This window comes from Lytechinus pictus, chromosome 14 (genome assembly GCF_037042905.1).
Source record: "Lytechinus pictus isolate F3 Inbred chromosome 14, Lp3.0, whole genome shotgun sequence".
Lineage (NCBI taxonomy): Eukaryota > Metazoa > Echinodermata > Echinoidea > Temnopleuroida > Toxopneustidae > Lytechinus > Lytechinus pictus.
In genome coordinates, this window is record NC_087258.1 from 4,400,613 (window position 1) to 4,420,000 (window position 19,388).

Consider the following 19,388-nt stretch of genomic DNA (forward strand, 5'->3'; position numbering starts at 1 on the left):
TTTCTCCGAATGGCAAAGGATTTATCTGAATTGATAATTAGTTTTTTCTGTGATCATTAATTTTGATTTTTTTTATTTGATCATAATATGACATAAACATTACACTATTACCAGTCACCAGTATTTTTATTTACCCTTTCTGCAACAAAAAATAATCAAGATTTAATTGCTATTGTCTAGTTGCGTTATTACGCGGTCCAATGATTCGTGAGAAGAAAGTGGAGGTTCTGTATTTTGTTATATCATTTCAATGATTAAGGTGATATTTAAGCTCTTTTAATCAATAGTTTCCGTAGTGTAGCGGTTATCACGTGAGTTTTACACACTCAAGGTCCCCGGTTCGAACCCGGGCGGAAACACTTTTTTATGTTATCTGTTGGCACCTTTCTATGGAAATTAATTACTCTCGACACCTATGACGATTCTATTTTTCTATTATTTGTTTTGTGATGTAAAATTACTTACTGTGACAATTCTCATAATAATTCATCCACTGTACCCATATTAATATATGTTTTTCTAAATTCTTATCTGTTTGATTATGACAAATTACTCCCACAACTGCGGCAATTCTCATAATAATTCATAAAACCCTTTCACACTATTTAAATGCAAAATCAATAATTCTAGCTAAAAAATTAAAGAAGTTTTTATCATAATTTTCACGATTTCCGTGGCCAAATTTCGAGACGAAGATAAAGAATGTTATATTGTTTAATTCTATTCCTTCAACTATTTACTGCTTCTTAAAATACTTTACGAATGTGAATCAAAATAACACCATCTGAGTTTCCGTAGTGTAGCGGTTATCACGTGAGTCTCACACACTCAAGGTCCCCGGTTCGAGCCCGGGCGGAAACACTTTGGTTTATGTAATCTTTTGACACCCTTTTTTATGAAACTAAATACTCTCGACAGCTTTGACGATTCTAACGTTATTTTATTCAATGAATTTCTAATAGTTTTGTAACAGATCAATATACTTTAATACTATTTATTCTAGAAGAAAATGAATATTATTTTTTTTCTTTTGTCTTCTTTTTTTTGAAAAATAATATTAAAAAAAACATTAAAAATTTTGCATTTAAATTCTCTTATTCAGATGCTTCTTGGAAGGGATATTAAAAAAGCATAGTTAAAATCAAATCATTAAGATCACAAATATATTTGGCTTCCTTATCTCAGTTTCCGTAGTGTAGCGGTTATCACGTGAGTTTTACACACTCAAGGTCCCCGGTTCGAGCCCGGGCGGAAACATTTTTCCACTTTCTTCATTAAGAATGTTCTGGTTTATATAATATTTTATCAAGTACTTTTTGACAAATTTTACAGATTAATAAATCAAACATATTTTCAGAACTTCATTTCGTCAACAGTGAATAATTAGATATAAGTCAGCCCAAAGTTAAGGCATTAAATCTAAGTACTTTGTGGAATCGTTTCTGTGAATGTAGATGGATTTATGTTAATTCATAGGCCTTAATAGCTAGACGGTACATGTATTCTTCGTCATTATTTTCTTTTTTTAATTTCTGATCATTTCTGATGTTTATTACATAACCATTGATTATAAAGTTTCCAGACATGGCACATAGAATGTAAATTGTAATTTGAGCACTGCAAGAAAATATATAGTCAGTTCCGTTATGTAGCGGAAAAAACTTCTGATCCTACTTTCTGCGTTTTTTCTTTATCTTGAATTACTTTGGATATTAAAAAAAAAATCATCTCTCCGAGCTTTCAATATATTCACGCGAAATCTATTTAGGCCTACGTCGATTTTCATCAAACTTAACGTAAAGGGAGACATTTTCTTATTATTTCTTATTCATTATTATTCTTATTCTTCTTCTTGTTATCATTATCTAATCATTATTATTATTATCATCATCATTATCATTATTGATGGTTTGTCTTAATAGTTTGAAGACAAAGGCATCAATGTATATCGCTGTGTGGTTAGAGCCCGTGTGGAATTTTTTTTTACAGTTATTTTTCCCCCAATCAACAATCATTAGAATGTAAATTGTAATTTATGCACTGCAAGAAAATATATGGTCAGTTCCGTTATGTAGCGGAAAGAACTTCTGATCTTACTTTCTGCATTCTTTTCTTTATTTTGAATTACTTTGGATATTAAAAAAAAAAAATCATCCCTCCGAGCTTTCAATATATTCACGCAAAATCTATTTAGGCCTACGTCGATTTTCATCAAAATTAACGTAAAAGGAGCCCTTTTCTTATTATTTCTTATTCATTTTTATTCTTATTCTTCTTCTTGTTATCATTATCATGATTATTATTATCATTATTATCATCATTATCATTAATGATGGTTTGTCATAATAGTTTGAAGACAAAGGCATCAATGTATATCGCTGTGCGGTTAGAGCCCGTGTGGATTTTTTTTGGCAGTTATTTTTCCGCCAATCAACAATCATTTTTCTTTTACTGCACGGCTCCATGAGAATGATGATGCAATGGTTCGTAAAAAGCAATTGTTTGTTCACTGATCTATTTTATCAATGCAAATAGTAAAGTGACATCTGCCTTCATGATCAACAGCTGTAACGGTAAATTAAGGCAGTTTCCGTAGTGTAGCGGTTATCACGTGAGTCTAACACACTCAAGGTCCCCGGTTCGAGCCCGGGCGGAAACATTTTTTTTCTACATTAATCTGATTTTATGATGCAAAATTACTCCCACACCTGAGACAATTATTCTGCATTCTTACTGTTTTTATGCAAAATCAGCATATTTGTCCAAGCTTAAATTAACTATTTAAAATCTACCTTAAAAATAAAAGATAACGAATGTTATATTGTTTTATTCTATTCCTTGAAACATTTACTGCTTCTTAAAATACTTTACAAACATGACGAATGTGAATCAGTATAATACCATCTGAGTTTCCGTAGTGTAGTGGTAATCACGTGAGTCTCACACACTCAAGGTCCCCGGTTCGAGCCCGGGCGGAAACACTTAGGTCTATGTAATCTTTCGACACCTTTTTTTAATGAAACTAAATACTCTCGACAGCTTTGACGATTCTAACGTTATTTGATTCAATGAAATTCTAATAGTTTTGTAACAGATCAATATACTTTATTACTATTTATTTTAAATCAAGAAGAAAATAAATTCTACTTTTTTCCTTCGTCTTCTTTTTGTTAAAAAATAAGAAACGAAGACAAAAAAAAACAGTTGAGTTATGCTTTTAAATCCTTTTATTCAGATGCTTCTTGAAAGGGATATTTAAAAATAAAAAAACATAATTAAAAATCAAACCCAAATTTATTAAGATCGTATATATATTTGGCTTCCTTTGTTGTTCTATTATATTAAGCACAATTGTCTTATCTGAGTTTCCGTAGTGTAGTGGTTATCACGTGAGTTTTACACACTAAAGGTCCCCGGTTCGAGCCCGGGCGGAAACATTTGTCCACTCTTCATTAAGAATGTTTCGGTTTATATAATCTTTTATCAAGTACTTTTTGACAAATTTTACAGATTAATAAATCAAACATATATTCAGAGCTTCACTTCGCCCACAGTGAATAATTATAATCTGTATTATTTCAAAGCCCAAAGTTAAGTCATTGCTTTGTGGAATCGTTTCTGCGAATGGCGACGGATTTTTGTTAATATATATTTAGATAGACGGTACATAATTTCTGATCATCATATATATTACATAATCGTTGATTATATTTTTGCCAGACATGGTACATAGGATACATAATTTGAGCACTGCAAGAAAATATACAACCATAGGACACCGTGGTCACCTTCCGTTATGCAGCGAAAAGAACCCTTTTTTATCTTAACTTTCAGAGGTTTTTTTATCTTTATGTTGAATTACTTTGGATATTAAAAAAAAAAAATCATCCCTCTGAGCTTTTCACGCAAAATCTATTTAGGCCTACGTCAATTTTCATCAAACTTAACGTGAAAGGATAATTTTTCCTGTTATTATCATTATTATGATTATGATTATTGCGAGAATAAATACAGATCGAACATGAAATTGCCGTTTCTCAACTTTATTGCCTCTGGGGGATTTTACCAGAATCATTAAAACGACATTTACAATATTTTAACAAGTACACAGTTTCTAAACAATATTCATCAAGCCACAATCAACCAGATTTTAAGGGGGAAACCGGGTCACGTGACCTCCCAGAAGGAAGGATCCCAGGACAGGTATTTCCTGGGGTGCGGATTCCCCTCTTTACATTTATCATCTATTCAATACAAGATTATCTCATGTGTGAAATAAAATTGGGGGAGAGGCTTCAAGACCAGAACGTGAATTCTTGGAAGGGGAACCTGCCGGAAGACATCCAGCCGGACTTCCAAACCAGGAGACTTTGGAAAGTTGGGTTCCCCTGTCCCGATTTTCTTGACATAATTAGTATACAGTGCCTCCCCCTGGTGTTGAAATTTGACCGATATAAGAAAAAATACTCAGTAATCAGGCCAAACACCAAAACAAGCCCATCCTACCAGCCAAAACAAGCCCATCCAACCAACCATAACAAGCCCGACCAACCAACCATAACAAGCCCATCCAACCATCCAACCATGTAAAGCCAATCTAACTAGCCAAACGAGTTCAAGTTCACCTTGTACATCATTACCACATACAAACATAAATCAATTATAAATGATATGATGCATAAACAATAACAATACATATCAATTGTAATTACAAGTCAACTACGGACACAATTTCAATATTTGTACAATAGTATTATCAGCTTGGTTGAAACTGAGGGGATCTTTCTAAAGGATCTGCTGATAGAGCGTGGATCGCTATGATCATAACCAATCAACTAATCATAACAAGCCCAAACATCCAACCAATGTTAGCCCATCCAACCAAACAAAACAAGTTCCTTTTGAACTTCCATCATGTACATCACAAAAAATTACGGTACCAATCAATATGCATCAAATGCATTAACACAAATACACATCAATTATAATTCCAAATCAACTGCAAATTATGAAAATTTGTGCAATTGTAGTCAACCAGAACAAGCCCAGCCAACCAACCATATAAAGCCACCAAACAAATTTCAGTTAATCTTGTACATCATTACCAAATACAAACACAAATTAAATATGCATCATAGTGCGCATAAACAATTTGCAAATACATATAAATTGTAATTGCCGGTCCACTACAGACAAAATTTTAAAATTTGTACAAAAGTATTAATAGCTTGGTTGGAAATGAGGGGATCCACTAAAATCAACTGAGACAATTCTTCTGCATTATTACTGTTTTTATGCAAAATCAGCATACTTGTCCAAGCTTAAATTAACTATTTAAAATCTACCGTAAAATAAAAGGGTTTGTCGTCATGGCTAAATTTCTACAAAAATAAAAATAAAAGTGTTGTGTTGTTCAATTTAATTCCTTAAAACAATTGCTGCTACTGAAAATAGTTTAGGACTGTGAATCAATATGACATTATATCAGTTTCCGTAGTGTAGTGGTTATCACGTGAGTCTCACACTCTCAAGGTCCCTGGTTCGAACCCTGGCGGAAACACTTTGGGCTTTATTTTATCCTTTATTCCTTTGACACCTTTTTGTGAAAATTTATTACTCTCGACACTTTTGACGTTTCTATTGTTCTTCTGAATTTCCATTTCTTTTCCGCACCGGATCTGTAAACTTCAATATCCTTATTCTAAATCAAGTAGAAGAAGAAATCTTTCGACTTGTTTAGGGAAAAAACTGAAAAAAACCCCAGAAAACTACATTGCGTTGTGCATTTTATAAAAAAAAATCTATTTGCTTCTTGAAAAGAGAATAAAAAAGAACATTATATCAAAATACATGAATTGATCAAGATCACAAATATAGCTGATTTTTTTTATTGTTTAATATTATACTCTTTCGTAACTTCTATTAAATAAAGTTCAAACATGCCATCTGAGTTTCCGTAGTGTAGTGGTTATCACGTGAGTCTAACACACTCAAGGTCCCCGGTTCGAACCCGGGCGGAAACACTTTTTTATGTTATCTGTTGGCACCTTTCTATGGAAATTAATTACTCTCGACACCTATGACGATTCTATTTTTCTATTATTTGTTTTGTGATGTAAAATTACTTACTGTGACAATTCTCATAATAATTCATCCACTGTACCCATATTAATATATACTTCAATTATTTTTCAAGCTTGAAAATATATAAAAACTTTTTTGTTGTTCAATTTTGTAAAAAAAGTTTGTATTATTTAATACAATTCCTTTTATCAATTTCTATTAACTCTCAATAATTGCATTACCATCACCGGTTCGAACTCGAGTGGATTTTTTCCGCAAATGACAACGATTTTGATGTGGATTAAATATATATTTAAATCCATTTCGTCAACAGTGAATAATTTGATATTTTTATTTTTTAGGACAAAGTTTAAGAATTCCTCAATATATAATAGTGTTTTACGGAATCGTTTTTCCGAATGGCAATGGATTTATCTGTATTGATACTTAGATTATTCCTGTGATCATTTTTTTTTATTTTTTTTTATTTGATCATAATATGACATAAACATTACACTATTACCAGTCACCAGTATTTTTATTTACTCTTTCTTCAACAAAAAATAATCAAGCTTTAATTGCTATTGTCTATTTGCGTTATTATGCGGTCCAATGATTCATGAAAAGAAAGTGGAGGTTCAGTATTTTATTATATCAATTCAATTATCAAGGTAATATATAAGCTCTTTTAATCAATAGTTTCCGTAGTGTAGCGGTTATCACGTGAGTTTTACACACTCAAGGTCCCCGGTTCGAGCCCGGGCGGGAACATATTTTATTTCTCCGCTACAACTTGTATCGCTTTCGTGTAGAAAAAAAGTACTCTCGACAAGTTCGACAATTCTCAATATAATTTTTACATTATGTGCGCCTATATTCATGCATTTTCTATACCTATTTTATATAATGCAAAAAGACTTTGGCGGATATTGTAAATATAGTCTTATGTTGGTTGCTGTACAACAAATGAGAATGATGTTATGAATTAATACCAGTTCCACATGCCCATGTCACCGTCAATACAAACTTTCAATTTCTATTTTGATAGGATAAGATTAATGATGCCAAGATAAAGAGGTTTATCTAAATGATTGTTTATTTAGAAGGCGTATTAATTAGCCCAATAAAAATCTACTTTTTATCCGTTAATTTCTGATCAATGTAACAAAAGCATTTTGATGAAACTTATATTCTTGAAATCGATATAAAAATAGGACTGCATACTGTTAGTAAGTTCCGTCGTGTGATTCTAACGTTCACCGGTTCGAGCCTGGGCGAAAACAATGTGACTGTTTCTTCCTTAATGTTCTTTTCTCGAAATTCCAATAAAATATAATAAAATTTTGAATGTTTGTAATAATGGTAGTACGGCAATGTATGTTGTCGTCGACGCAATGAAACAGAACGAAGGGAAAGAAATATATCTCAAGATATACAAGATATATCTCGAAATATATGAAGATAAGGAAAACAATAATAATCGGAAATTATTCAAAACAGATCAATTAAATTAGAGATGTATAAGCAATGTGTCCTTATTCTATCATTATATTGTATCACTTACAACTAATGTTCTTTTCTGAATTCCCCAAAACGGCCCGGTTACCACATGTTCACGCATTATGAAGATTCATTTGTTCCTCTATAAAATATAGCCTTATTGTACATTTTGAAGTGCAATCAATAAAGATCTTGCCCAGCATGATGTGCATTAGATTTTCTTTGTTTAACAAGGTTTCCTTATAGTGTAGTGTACATAACTCAAACATCACCTGAGTTTCCGTAGTGTAGCGGTTATCACGTGAGTCTAACACACTTAAGGTCCCCGGTTCGAGCCCGGGCGGAAACACGTTTTTTTTCTCCCGCAAGTTGTTTTGTATACATAATTTATTCTCATGGTGGTTTTTTTAATTTAAATGATTTTGATAAATAATTCATTTTCCTCCTATTTTACTTTTATTATTTGTTCACTTGAAAATCATACAAGGCGACCTCCCCCTACCCCTGTAGCACCGCCCCCCCCCCACTTCCACTCATAACTTTTATTTAGTCAGACAAACACAATGTAGATATTGTGATACTCATATCAGTCTCGATCATCTCTCTCATACCTATACTAACCGTTATATTCCTGAAGCAACAACATAAATAAAGTTTACACTAAATATTTTTTGTTACAAGTCTCATTGGAAAGGCATATGTGTTATCTAAGTTTCCGTAGTGTAGCGGTTATCACGTGAGTTTTACACACTCAAGGTCCCCGGTTCGAGCCCGGGCGGAAACACGAATTTTTATTTTTTAATAAACCTGCAATTTTTTTTCTAGAAAAGTAAATGTGAGTCTTAGTTTATTTTTTCATTATTGATCATCATTTTATTATAAATAATTATTGTATCAACACTTAATAAATTGTGTTTACTTTTCTCAACAAAATATTTAAAGAAATAAACATCACTTGAAAAAAGATAATTGAGTGTCAGTAGTGAAGCGGTTAACAAGTGACTATTTCGTGAGCGATTCCAAGTGGATTTTTTTTCTTGAAATATGGGCCTTCCGAAAACTAAACTTTTAATAGGTCTTAAAAGGCTAATGAAATTCATTTCCAATACATTACTTAAGAGACTACAGAGAATCATCGTTGTATTTTGTTTAAATTCAAAGATAGTAAACTAAACTTTGGACTCTGATTACTGTGACATCACTCACCTGAACACACAGAAGAGAAGAAACACACATAATCCCTGGAGGGAATTACAGATACAGAATAGCCAGGTGAATACAGCCGACATACGACCAATGGCAAAGAATCCAAAGAGCCAGGTGAGACCTGTCAGTAGTCCGATAGCTAAGGCTTGTTGGAGCCTCGTCGCTAGGTCGTGAAGTTTACCTTTCTCAATCTTTGTAACACGGATTTTCATTCTATGGAGCGATAAGAACATTAATATCGATATGCTATCCTTATTAAAATGAATGATGTATATATAAGCTATACATGAAAAAAATAATTTTTTAATGATATCATAATGATAGGGTACAGAAAAGAAAATCAAATTTAATTTCTATTCTCATTAGCTTCAATCCCTAGAATTTTTTATGTATTTTCCTGTTGTAATAGTATAGCATTGTTCAAGTTAACTTTATAAAATTTCATATACTTTACTCTAGAATACAAGGAATTGAATGTATCTTATAAAGTAAATTGAAATATGAATTTATAATTTCAAATTTCATATTCAAAATTCAAGAATTTAAATTTGATGTTTAAAACTTTGACACACGAATTTGAAATTCGAAATAGGAAAATGGGTAGCTGAAATTTTAAAATTTGAAATTTATCATTTGAAATTTGAAACTAAGTTGATATCAAAAATTAAGTTGAAATTTGAAATTGTAAAATTTTGACTTTCAATATTTCATATTCCAATTGATATGAAATTCAACATTTGATATTCCAATTATTTCATTTACCTTGAGCATGTGAGTGTCTTCATAACAAGAATGTAGCAAACGATATTGAGAAGAAGCACGGCAGCCAGCGGAAACAGAAGGGCGTAGATGAAGTGAGGTCCACGTGACAAAAAGCAACTAGGAACAAGTTTCAAAAGAGAAGAGACATACTGAAATATTAATCTAAAATTACCAATCATGACCATAACCATATACAGATATATGCTATATAATACAAAACCTTTAATTCCTGTTTATCATAGATTGTTTTTTCAAAGCCATGTTTCCATATGAATTTAAAAATTAGGAATTAACATAACTGTTGACGTCACCTGATAAAAGTTAGACATTCGATGGGCAAATATCAATATCGACTATTTGATAACCAATTAACAAGCTCCCCCTCCCTTCCACAACAGCTGTGCATGTACATGGAAGTAATCTTCGATGTAAAGCGATTCTATCAACATAGAAACTGGAAAAACATTATTATTAACAAAAAGAGGCAGAATTAAACGTAATTATTTACCGAGTTGATTTGCTGATTGCTTTGGAAATACTAATTTAATTTTGTACTTACAAGCTTTCTTCTCTATACTGCTCAGGTCCTATCTGGAACAGGCCGATTAAAACGAATCCAATAGGGATACCTAATAACAACAACAACAATAATAATAATAATAATACTAATAATAACAACAACAATAATTATAACAATAATAATGATAATAATAATGACAATAACAACAATAATAATAATAATGATAATGATAACGATCGGTGGAAATATTTCAATTGATAAGGTTATATCAGAAAACAGTATTAAAAAAGGTATTATATAACAAGCCAAGATTCTTTTTTGAGCTATTCTTATTCCGTAATCCTCTTCGACTTCTACCGATCAGTATATTCTTTCTGGGCTCCGTCTTACAAACAGTTATGATGGATCCAATCAATCGTAACTATGGAAATCCATCAATGTCATAATTTTTTCTACAGGAAATTTGCAAAACGTCCTTTGTGAACAAAGGAGAACACACCAAATTGTCAAGAAATCAATGAATTTATGGATATACATTCATAGAGAAATGTTGGAGCAAACATGCATTTATAATGTTGAATTAGCTGGTTTTCCATAGTTGAGATTTATCGGATCAATCACAACTCTTTATATAAGATGGGCCCCTGGTCTACAATATCTGTTTGTATTTGGTTTACTATCAATTTGGTCCAATTTCCGTTTAGTCTTCATTACACATGATCTAACACGCACTTAGTATAATTTTCATTCAGTCTAATGCACAGATTTCTGAATTTCCACTCGATCTGCTTATTATTCATGCTTATTATTTTTTCCACACTGGAAAAGTGTGGAAGAAAATGACACCAAGATGTTTAGATAATCATAAATGCATCGTGTGCATCTAACTAGAAATTAGACAAAATGGTCTGAATGCTGGTTGTAGGCTATTTGAGATTAGGCCATTGTGGGGGTGAGACCAAACGGGGAGTAGCCAACGGCGCCTTGAAGATAAAGTAGTTATTTACATTTTCAGTTTCTCATTCACCAGAATGATATGTAATATTATTTCACAAATATAATTTTCATTTCGTTATAATTTTGACATTTTCTAGCACATACAATGGATAATTACCCCAAGCAACCAGGCAAGCGACGGGCATAAATCGCCTTGTTCGAGGAACATCCATTACACGAACCAACAAGATGTACAGGTTCACGCCCTCTACGCCCATCCATAGAACAGACGAGAGGGTGAAATAGTGAAGCAGAGCAGCCACGGCCGTGCAGGCGGTCGGTGACCGAGTTTGGTCGATTCCGATGACGAACACGATATAGAGAAGGAGAAGGGACACGCACCACTGGATCATGATGAGGCGAGGAGTCTGTCCCATCTGTTTACTGGTTCATCGGAAGGGACATTAAAAGATGAATAAAATCAATATACAAGAAAGTGATTTATATATATATATATATATATATATACACAGAGATTTATTTATTTGGGAGTCTAAGAAATTATTGAATAATTACAAAAATTCATGAAATTATATATCAATCCCTATGGGGAGATTCCCTCCGGGGTAGCTAACCTGTCCTCCGCGTGAGGGGGAGAGCCCGGGGGGGGGAGAGGGTGTGTTTTTAGCTTTTCTTATTTCTTACCCAAACATGATGTAAGTGATGATAGTAAGCACCAGACCAAGAGTTGATATGACGCAACCAATCTGACTGATGACGTCAAGAGCGTATGGATGGCAGCCGTAACTAGGGGCCTGTATAAACAAAAAAATAGGAAAAAATCGAAAGACTTTAAATTATTTTTAAGTGAGGAAAAAGAGTTTCATTTATTTAAACAATCAGAAACAAGTCTGACAATGTGCGCTCCTTTAAGTGAATTGTTGTTGTTGTTTCGCAGGAGGTGTTGGTCATAATTATGAAGATCCCCCACTCTGTGTAAAGGGTCTGCATCATAATGTCAAAGTCAAAATATCGAAACCGACACCATGCCGACAAATGATATACCATTCGACAAGGGCGGAGGCTGGTTTGAGCATGGGGGTGCACATCTTGGGGAGGTGGAACCAAAGTGTGGAAAATCAGCTGCTGAAAGCAGAAGTGGTACAAATTTAGTTTTGCTTGCTAGTGTCGGAACCCCTCTGCCTCTACGGGAGGATGCACGTGCACCCAGTACACCCCTCCCCCAGCCTACGCCCTTGTCCAACATTGGAGGAACTGAATATCCTTTGATCGGTCTGGAATCGGTTTCGTTGGTGTGACTGCAGGGTAGTAGTTGTTCAGCGTGTACATCGATAACCTGGCCCAGTGTACATTGACCTCTGCGATTGCACGATGGCTCTAGAATCAATTGTGAAGAAAAGATATGCATGTATGTATATATGTACCAGGGAAATGCATATGATTCAGATTACATAGGCCAGCCCTTCCCGTAAGTAAGTTTTCGTAGTGTAGTGGTTATCACGTGAGTCTCACACACTCAAGGTCCCCGGTTCGAACCCGGGCGGAAACAACAATTTATTTTTCGACATTTGATTTGAAATTGTTTGGAACAGACATGGCATGATGTCATTTAGTTCTTGTTCCCCGTTCTTTATCTTTTGTTTACAGTCAACTGGAATAACTTTTTTCACATTTCTCTCATGTTTGTCATTCTTTCTGCTGTGTGAATAACTTATTTATGCCATTTTATTTTCAGTGAGTTGACATCATGACAAGAACCCTTTTTTATAAAATATTTTGCCACTTGATATTTCTTACTTTCCGAATCAATGTCATGTTTTTATTCTACAACCGATATCGATTAATTTTTCTGGGTTACGCTTGATAATTTTCCTTATTTTACCCAAATCAACATGTTTTGGGGTGCATTTTAGATTTTGATCATATTACCAGAAGATCATGTAATTATTCCTATGTATCAAAAAAATATAGAAGACTCTTGTTATATTCGTTTAACTAGATACTTGTCTTTTTTACAATAAACGTTTGAGTTTCATAAAAATTCTACTCAGATTCCCTCTAATAAGGTAATTGATATTGTTTTAGAGTATGGAATCTAAGTAAAAAAAAAAACTACCATGAGGACGGCGAAGTTAGTAAGATGATCACAGCTACAGACTGCCTGGACGTCATTCTCATCGACGAGATCGCATCCAAGGGTAGACCAATCACCCTCACCGTCGTTCAAGTCGTAGTCCCAGTAAGTACACGTCGGGGTATACGACGGATTCGTCTGAAGGAAATCAAACAAAATTTGATAAATGAAATTGACACTAAAGGAAATTATCGTCAAAGCCATGTGTTATTTCCTTCTAATGATGTTTCGTATTTTATTTGTTTTTGTTTTTTTCTAGACATTTTCGTTTAAACATTTTACCACAGTAAATGTTTCTCTAACATCCCCCTTTCTCTTACATTTATCTTTCTCTATATAACATGTATAATGTTATATCATGATTGTGGGGTTATTATGTGATTACGAGCAATAATTTGCTGATCCCACTTCCCCTCTACCTTTCTCCCCCCCTCTCTATTCACCCCCATGTCTTCCCACCTCTCCTCTTTTCTCTATTCCCCTTTCTCTTTCCCGGCTCTCTTTTACCTCTCATCCTCTACCCTTTCCCTTCATATAAATTATATATTTATATCTTTGTCCGTCCCTCTCAATTTCTCTTAACCCTCCCTCAACCTCGACCCGAGAAGACCAACCAGCCAATCACAAGCCCGCATGCAACCAACCTTCTGTAGCTTGAATGTCATATTGATCGGAGCGGCGAGCCTCTTCATCTCCTCACCATCCCGCCTGATCGTCACCGAGAGAACCTTGCTCTCTATGCTACACCCCTTCCTGCTTCCATCGCTGGATGATGGGTTACCATGGGAACCACCCGCCGACGTTGATGCAGCGCTCTTGAAGAGCGTATCGTTGTGGTAGACGATGAGATCGATCCGCAAGTTGCTTGTCGAATCGATAGCTGACGAAGGAGAAAACGTTTTCATTTCGAATATTATTCAATTTGCGAGCTTGGGAAACAAAATCTCTATTTATGAAACCTAATAAAATCATCACTTTCATAACTTGCTGTAGGAGGAAGAAATGTACTTGGAATGAAATTAAGAGCAATGGTACTGATGCGGTATAGTCCAAAAGAAACTGACTCCAAACCGACCAATATATACGCCATTGGTAATTACGTAACAGCTTTGATCGATCTGGATCCAGATTCGCCTGTGTGCCTAAAGCATAAAGATTATCGAAAAGCAGAATAAGTGCGTCATAGTTGGAGGACCAATTCCAGAATGGACTGTCAAAAGTTTTTTGTTTTTTTAAAGATATTCGATCTTTGCAAATTTGATTAATTGGTTCTTGGGTTTTTAAGGATTGCCCTGATAAAAACAAGCTGGCCGATCAATACAGCAACCAGAGCCTAACTATAACGATTAGTTAAACAACTTAACTGATGGTGATGATGGTGACTTTCAAAATGAAAAAAAAGTCTTGAGTTAGTATTCCATTGTACGCGAGGATTTTCTCTTCAGAACTCATTGATGTGTATGGTGGCTAAGTGGTAGAGCGCCCTCCTTATAAACGGGAGGTCGCAGGTTCGATCCTCGGTCGAGTCACACCAAAGACAATAAAAGTGGGACCTTGTGCCTTCTTGTAAGGCGCTAGATCTATGAGAATGGAGAAGGGTAATGACTATGCTGGTAAATAAGAGTTATTGTCATTATTAGGTAATTATTTCAAATTATCACGATATATTCCTCAATTACCTGAGTTTAAGAGTTTCCCCGTTTCGACCTCCACAGAGACATCGGCATCGTCCACGCCTTCATTAGTCTTCCTCACCTTCTCAAAGACCACCTTCCTATTGCCAACGCTACCGTTCTCGTCGTCGACCTCCTCTCGGATGTTGATCTGCAGGACATCGTCGACGAAGAACAAGTCTTCATTGCCCTCATCGGCGACGAGATTGAAGGCGGCCATTGCGAGGTTCGCGCCCGATGTGGAGAAGTTCGACGATGTGTTCTTCGGGAGTTTCACGTGCGTGAGTAGCCGTTCCATGCTTTGGACAATTAGTGCTGAAGAGGACGCAGTATTGTCGGGATCCCTCATCGAAGTCGACGATGATGATGATGATTCGATGCTGATAATGCGGTCGACGGCATCTACAACGTTGCTAGCAACCTGTTAAGAATCATACAAAACTTGGTGGATTGTAATGATCATACCGGCGTACATCAGGGGTGGATCAGGGAATGATCAGAGGTGGGGGATTTTTTCAACAACAAAAATGACAAAAAAGGGTGAAAAAATAGTATGCTCTTTTACACTTCATGTTATTCTCTTCTTATACTCAAGACCCAGACCCACTTTGGTGGCAATCTGAGCCAGTATTTTTCAGGAAAGAATAAAGTTATAATGGACTTTTTTGAAATATTTTCTTACTCTTCTCATGAATTGCGGTGATATCTAATTTTCAAAATAACATTCTTGGATGTACACTTGAACGTAAAAGTACAGAAGTAGTTTTCTTATCTGCGTATATATATTTTTTTTCAATGGATGTGAAAGTTCCCGGAGCCTATTGCACCACACAATCGAAAGCAAAATGAACAAAGGTTCTGGTGATTGTAGGAAAGAGTAGGATGGGAAAAGGCACACTTTGGAGTGCATATGAAACTCAAAACTCAATTAAGGACTGTGGAGTGGTATCTAAACAAAAGTAATTTATTTAAATTTGAGAGTGGCCATGCTGGCCACTGATCGCATAATTTTCATCAATCTGCAAATGCAAGACTGATCACATTTGAAACGTACTATGGTAAATTTCTTCCGTGTTTGAATTAAAAATCGATGCAAACTGGGAGGCATATTACCCAAAACGTGAGCTTGATTTTTAATTCAAAACACGGGTACAGTACAGGACTTGTATAGGTACTTGTTGGAGCAAGTTATTCATTTTCCTTACTCTTATATTTTTTCTTCAATTTCCTTTTCTCCCTTTTTTTTCATCAGTTTGATAGCTAAGGGGGGGGGGGCAACTCTTTCTCTATGACTTAGCGCCTAGCTCCAGCCTGTGGATATGTGTACGTACCTCTTCCGAAACTTCCTCGATGTGTGAAATCTGCTCTAGAACACGCCCCGTCATTCGAAGCTCCTCCTTGCTGACGTCATCAATCTCATCCGTCCAATCAGCAAGCTCAGATGAGATGGACTCCGCCGATTGATCGACGCGGCCTTGCTGCGCGACGTCAATTTCTATTACAGTCTCTAACCATTGGTAGAAAGTTGGTGACGTAACAATGCCTTGAGAAACTGTCGTTCGAGGAGGTACCACTGTATAATAGAAGAGTGGAGGAGAGCAAACGATCGATCAATGTGGAGGGGGCAAATAGCTTTGACGATGTAATTAACTACATTACTTCTCTCTCATACTCACAGGCCGAGTTTTATGCTATTTTTTATCAAGCAGTAACAAGGCATTTAGCGGTTGCAAATGGCACGCGTAAACCACAAGCAAAATTTGGGTCGTTCAAAAATAATGGATGAATCACTGGTACAGTTATCCCAAATGGGAACATCGTGGAGTCTGAATCGCTAGCACCTGTCACCATTTAACTGCACTTGTAAAATTCCACGTCGTTGCCAAGAAATCAATTAGCGTATTTTTATAAGGTAATCACGAATATCCAAATTTAACCTAAAATATTGTGAAACCATTGACACGTTTGTTCCAATCGAAAACATTGCATGCAGATATTTCGTAATGTGTGAAGGCTCGGAATGCAAGGTTATTTTTTTTTTCTTTTATTGAAAAAAAATATGCCTAAGTGGCAGGGAAATTATGAAAAAGTATGAGAAACAAATTACTTAATTCCACATATATGATTGTTTATGAATATATAACAAAATAATTTGCAAAAGATTAAAAATATTGATCTGAATAAAGCATAATAATATAAAGCTCATTTTGGTAAAGGATTCGATGTCCATGTCCGATATACCGTAACATTTTTTCCCCAAAAAAGCTGAGCCTGCCTCCTGGAATATGCTAACAACACGACTGTTCGCTATTTTTTATTTAATATTGGTATGATTCGCGCCTATTCATTAACTTTTCACAAGTCAACACACAAACCTGCAACCGTCGAAAGCGACATCGTAGACGTTGTCGACATTCTGCCTGTGGTGGTTGAAGGCCGATCCGAAGAGGGTGTCATGTTTGTATCCATTATGACGTCACAGTCTCGCTCGTTTTCTCGACATGGACGAGAAGTGTTCGTGTATAGTTCTGTGACAACTGAGAAAATATTTCACATGTATACGTTAGACCTATGTGTGTGAAGCGAGAAGTGGTTAGTACTTATAGGAAGCTAATGAAATCACGATGGATGTGGAAGAACGGTACGAGGGTGCATAATGTCGATAAAGGGTAGAGTGATATCATATTCTTCCTATTCTGAATTTTTTAAGAACTACATATTTGGGAGAGGACGGGAGGGTAACTTGGAAAAGACCAGGAAGGTGAACAGAAAGGGGTAGGTGAGGGGAAGAGACGGGTGAGAGGATAGACTGGAAGAACTGCATGGACGTAGCGTTACCCCATTACACCAACGCTACGTCCATGCAGTTCTCGCTACGTCAAAGAAAAATGGCCATGACGCAGTGGGAACTGCTACAGCGTACTGAGAGCGTAGCGAGAACTGTTATTGACGTGGCATAGTCTGCATGATCTCCGGAGACAAATTTTCCGCTACGTGGACTTTGAACATGTCCAAAGTCCACGTAGCGGGAGCGCCGTCTGAGCAGTGCATAGTACTGACGCACTAAGGACCTTCTTATCGCGTACTAAAAGCTCCATCGACGTAACATAGACGTAGCGGACACGGAAAGAGCACCACTAACGCACCTTGAACGTATCAAGGACGTAGCGCAGACGTAGCATGCACGGGACGATTTCATATTTTTCGAAAACAAGGAAGTTATCGCTACGTCCCTGCCATTTTTTCGGAATTTCAAGGACGTAGCGGGAACTTCCTCCGGTGTAATGGGGGCATACGAAGCTGGTGCCACGTTGGTTTGCTTCCGAACTTCAAGAACGTAGCGGAAACTTCATCTGGTGTAAAGGGGTAAGGGGTTATCTCCTAAAAAAAGAAAACCCCAGTTGACAATATTGAGAAAAGAGAGTGTTACTTCATGCTTAAGGATAATTTACTGTCTGCAGTTGCGGTGACCTTTTACGTCAATACAGTTTTACTTAAATGGTCTAAAAAATTACACGACTGTATGATACTAAAATAACTATTGTCAAAATTGGATTGTTCCCTTAAAATTTCTGTTTTAATATTACTTATCAAGCAAGTTATTAACCTAAAACCCATGTGATTAAATTGGATTGTTCCCTTAAAATGTATGTTTTAATATTACTTATCAAGCAAGTTATTAACCTAAAACCCATAGTACTTAGTATCTTTTAGAAATTACATATTTCTGTGTCTTCCGGGCAGTTAGGAGCCTCCACACACTTCGTTCTCACGGATGCATTCGGTTTGCTAAGTAGCTCATATGTTCCGTTATGACCCCGCCTAAACCGCACACAAATCATATCAGTCTGTTCACACGTTATGTTTCTCATATCCAGTGTATACTCCACGTTCGTAAAGCGAAATTCTTCCCCCCTGATCAGTGATTGGTCGGCTTGGGATTGCGTCAGAGCCTGTTCGACCAATGAGAGCCGGCTAGACGAGTCGTTGTAATCGTCGTGCAGACCACGTGACCAGATCATGAGCTGCCATTGGTCGTTGCCAGTGACGTCACTAGTCAGATTCATGTCGTACATAATACTGACATTGATGCGGAATGTGTTCAGAATTCCTGCTTCTACTTCTATCGATCTATCCATCGAAATCTCTAAAGCGTTGACGACAACTCCATCTAGAGTTGGACAAGAAAGTCAGAACAAAGACAGGTTAAAAAACAAAGTCAAAGACATTGATGCCAGCTACGAAGAAAAAAACCGAAATTATAAAGTTGTAATTTTCATACAAGATTCAAGGAAAATCGTGAAAAGAAGTGGAAACTCCAGCAGCAACACTGTAAAGGAAGCGGAACTTTAAACATAAAATTGGCAGATTGGGGTGTTTATTTTGGACAGGATTATTACATCAAGCATTGCGTAGTGAACCAACGAAAATTAAAGGGGGCATCACACTGAGTCACACTGAGTATGGGGCAAAATTTTTAAAAAGCTGCAAGCGAGTAAAGCATTTTTTATACAAAAGGTACAATTTTGTCATAGAGTTTGACATAATATTCAGAAAATTATATTATTTCAAC

General features: G+C 35.7%; 1 protein-coding gene and 12 non-coding genes across 13 annotated transcripts in view; 12 read left to right on the forward strand and 1 right to left on the reverse strand.

Moving 5' to 3' along the window:
* Positions 1-286: 286 nt before the first annotated feature.
* Positions 287-359, forward strand: TRNAV-UAC (transfer RNA valine (anticodon AAC)). The gene has a single exon. It is a non-coding gene; the product is annotated as a tRNA-Val (tRNA).
* Positions 360-788: 429 nt separating this feature from the next.
* Positions 789-861, forward strand: TRNAV-CAC (transfer RNA valine (anticodon CAC)). The gene has a single exon. It is a non-coding gene; the product is annotated as a tRNA-Val (tRNA).
* Positions 862-1,184: 323 nt separating this feature from the next.
* Positions 1,185-1,257, forward strand: TRNAV-UAC (transfer RNA valine (anticodon UAC)). Its single transcript has one exon. It is a non-coding gene; the product is annotated as a tRNA-Val (tRNA).
* Positions 1,258-2,586: 1,329 nt separating this feature from the next.
* Positions 2,587-2,659, forward strand: TRNAV-AAC (transfer RNA valine (anticodon UAC)). Its single transcript has one exon. It is a non-coding gene; the product is annotated as a tRNA-Val (tRNA).
* A 249-nt stretch (positions 2,660-2,908) lies between these two features.
* Positions 2,909-2,981, forward strand: TRNAV-CAC (transfer RNA valine (anticodon CAC)). The gene has a single exon. It is a non-coding gene; the product is annotated as a tRNA-Val (tRNA).
* Positions 2,982-3,364: 383 nt separating this feature from the next.
* Positions 3,365-3,437, forward strand: TRNAV-UAC (transfer RNA valine (anticodon UAC)). Its single transcript has one exon. It is a non-coding gene; the product is annotated as a tRNA-Val (tRNA).
* A 2,050-nt stretch (positions 3,438-5,487) lies between these two features.
* On the forward strand, positions 5,488-5,560 carry TRNAV-CAC (transfer RNA valine (anticodon CAC)). Its single transcript has one exon. It is a non-coding gene; the product is annotated as a tRNA-Val (tRNA).
* A 390-nt stretch (positions 5,561-5,950) lies between these two features.
* On the forward strand, positions 5,951-6,023 carry TRNAV-AAC (transfer RNA valine (anticodon AAC)). Its single transcript has one exon. It is a non-coding gene; the product is annotated as a tRNA-Val (tRNA).
* A 738-nt stretch (positions 6,024-6,761) lies between these two features.
* Positions 6,762-6,834, forward strand: TRNAV-UAC (transfer RNA valine (anticodon UAC)). Its single transcript has one exon. It is a non-coding gene; the product is annotated as a tRNA-Val (tRNA).
* Positions 6,835-7,839: 1,005 nt separating this feature from the next.
* On the forward strand, positions 7,840-7,912 carry TRNAV-AAC (transfer RNA valine (anticodon AAC)). The gene has a single exon. It is a non-coding gene; the product is annotated as a tRNA-Val (tRNA).
* Positions 7,913-8,274: 362 nt separating this feature from the next.
* Positions 8,275-8,347, forward strand: TRNAV-UAC (transfer RNA valine (anticodon UAC)). Its single transcript has one exon. It is a non-coding gene; the product is annotated as a tRNA-Val (tRNA).
* A 255-nt stretch (positions 8,348-8,602) lies between these two features.
* LOC129276019 (adhesion G-protein coupled receptor G2-like) overlaps positions 8,603-19,388 on the reverse strand; it is a 46,654-nt gene continuing 35,868 nt past the window's right edge. The window contains exons 3-13 of the mRNA XM_054912464.2: positions 18,537-18,986; positions 17,191-17,352; positions 16,147-16,388; positions 14,822-15,236; positions 13,787-14,022; positions 13,125-13,280; positions 11,693-11,802; positions 11,166-11,431; positions 10,091-10,160; positions 9,532-9,648; positions 8,603-8,982 (exon numbers count right to left, since the gene is read on the reverse strand). Coding sequence (XP_054768439.2) covers positions 8,766-8,982; positions 9,532-9,648; positions 10,091-10,160; positions 11,166-11,431; positions 11,693-11,802; positions 13,125-13,280; positions 13,787-14,022; positions 14,822-15,236; positions 16,147-16,388; positions 17,191-17,352; positions 18,537-18,986 — 2,441 coding nt within the window. The 3' untranslated portion in view covers positions 8,603-8,765. The remainder of the gene's footprint in view (positions 8,983-9,531; positions 9,649-10,090; positions 10,161-11,165; positions 11,432-11,692; positions 11,803-13,124; positions 13,281-13,786; positions 14,023-14,821; positions 15,237-16,146; positions 16,389-17,190; positions 17,353-18,536; positions 18,987-19,388) is intronic.
* On the forward strand, positions 12,485-12,557 carry TRNAV-CAC (transfer RNA valine (anticodon CAC)). The gene has a single exon. It is a non-coding gene; the product is annotated as a tRNA-Val (tRNA).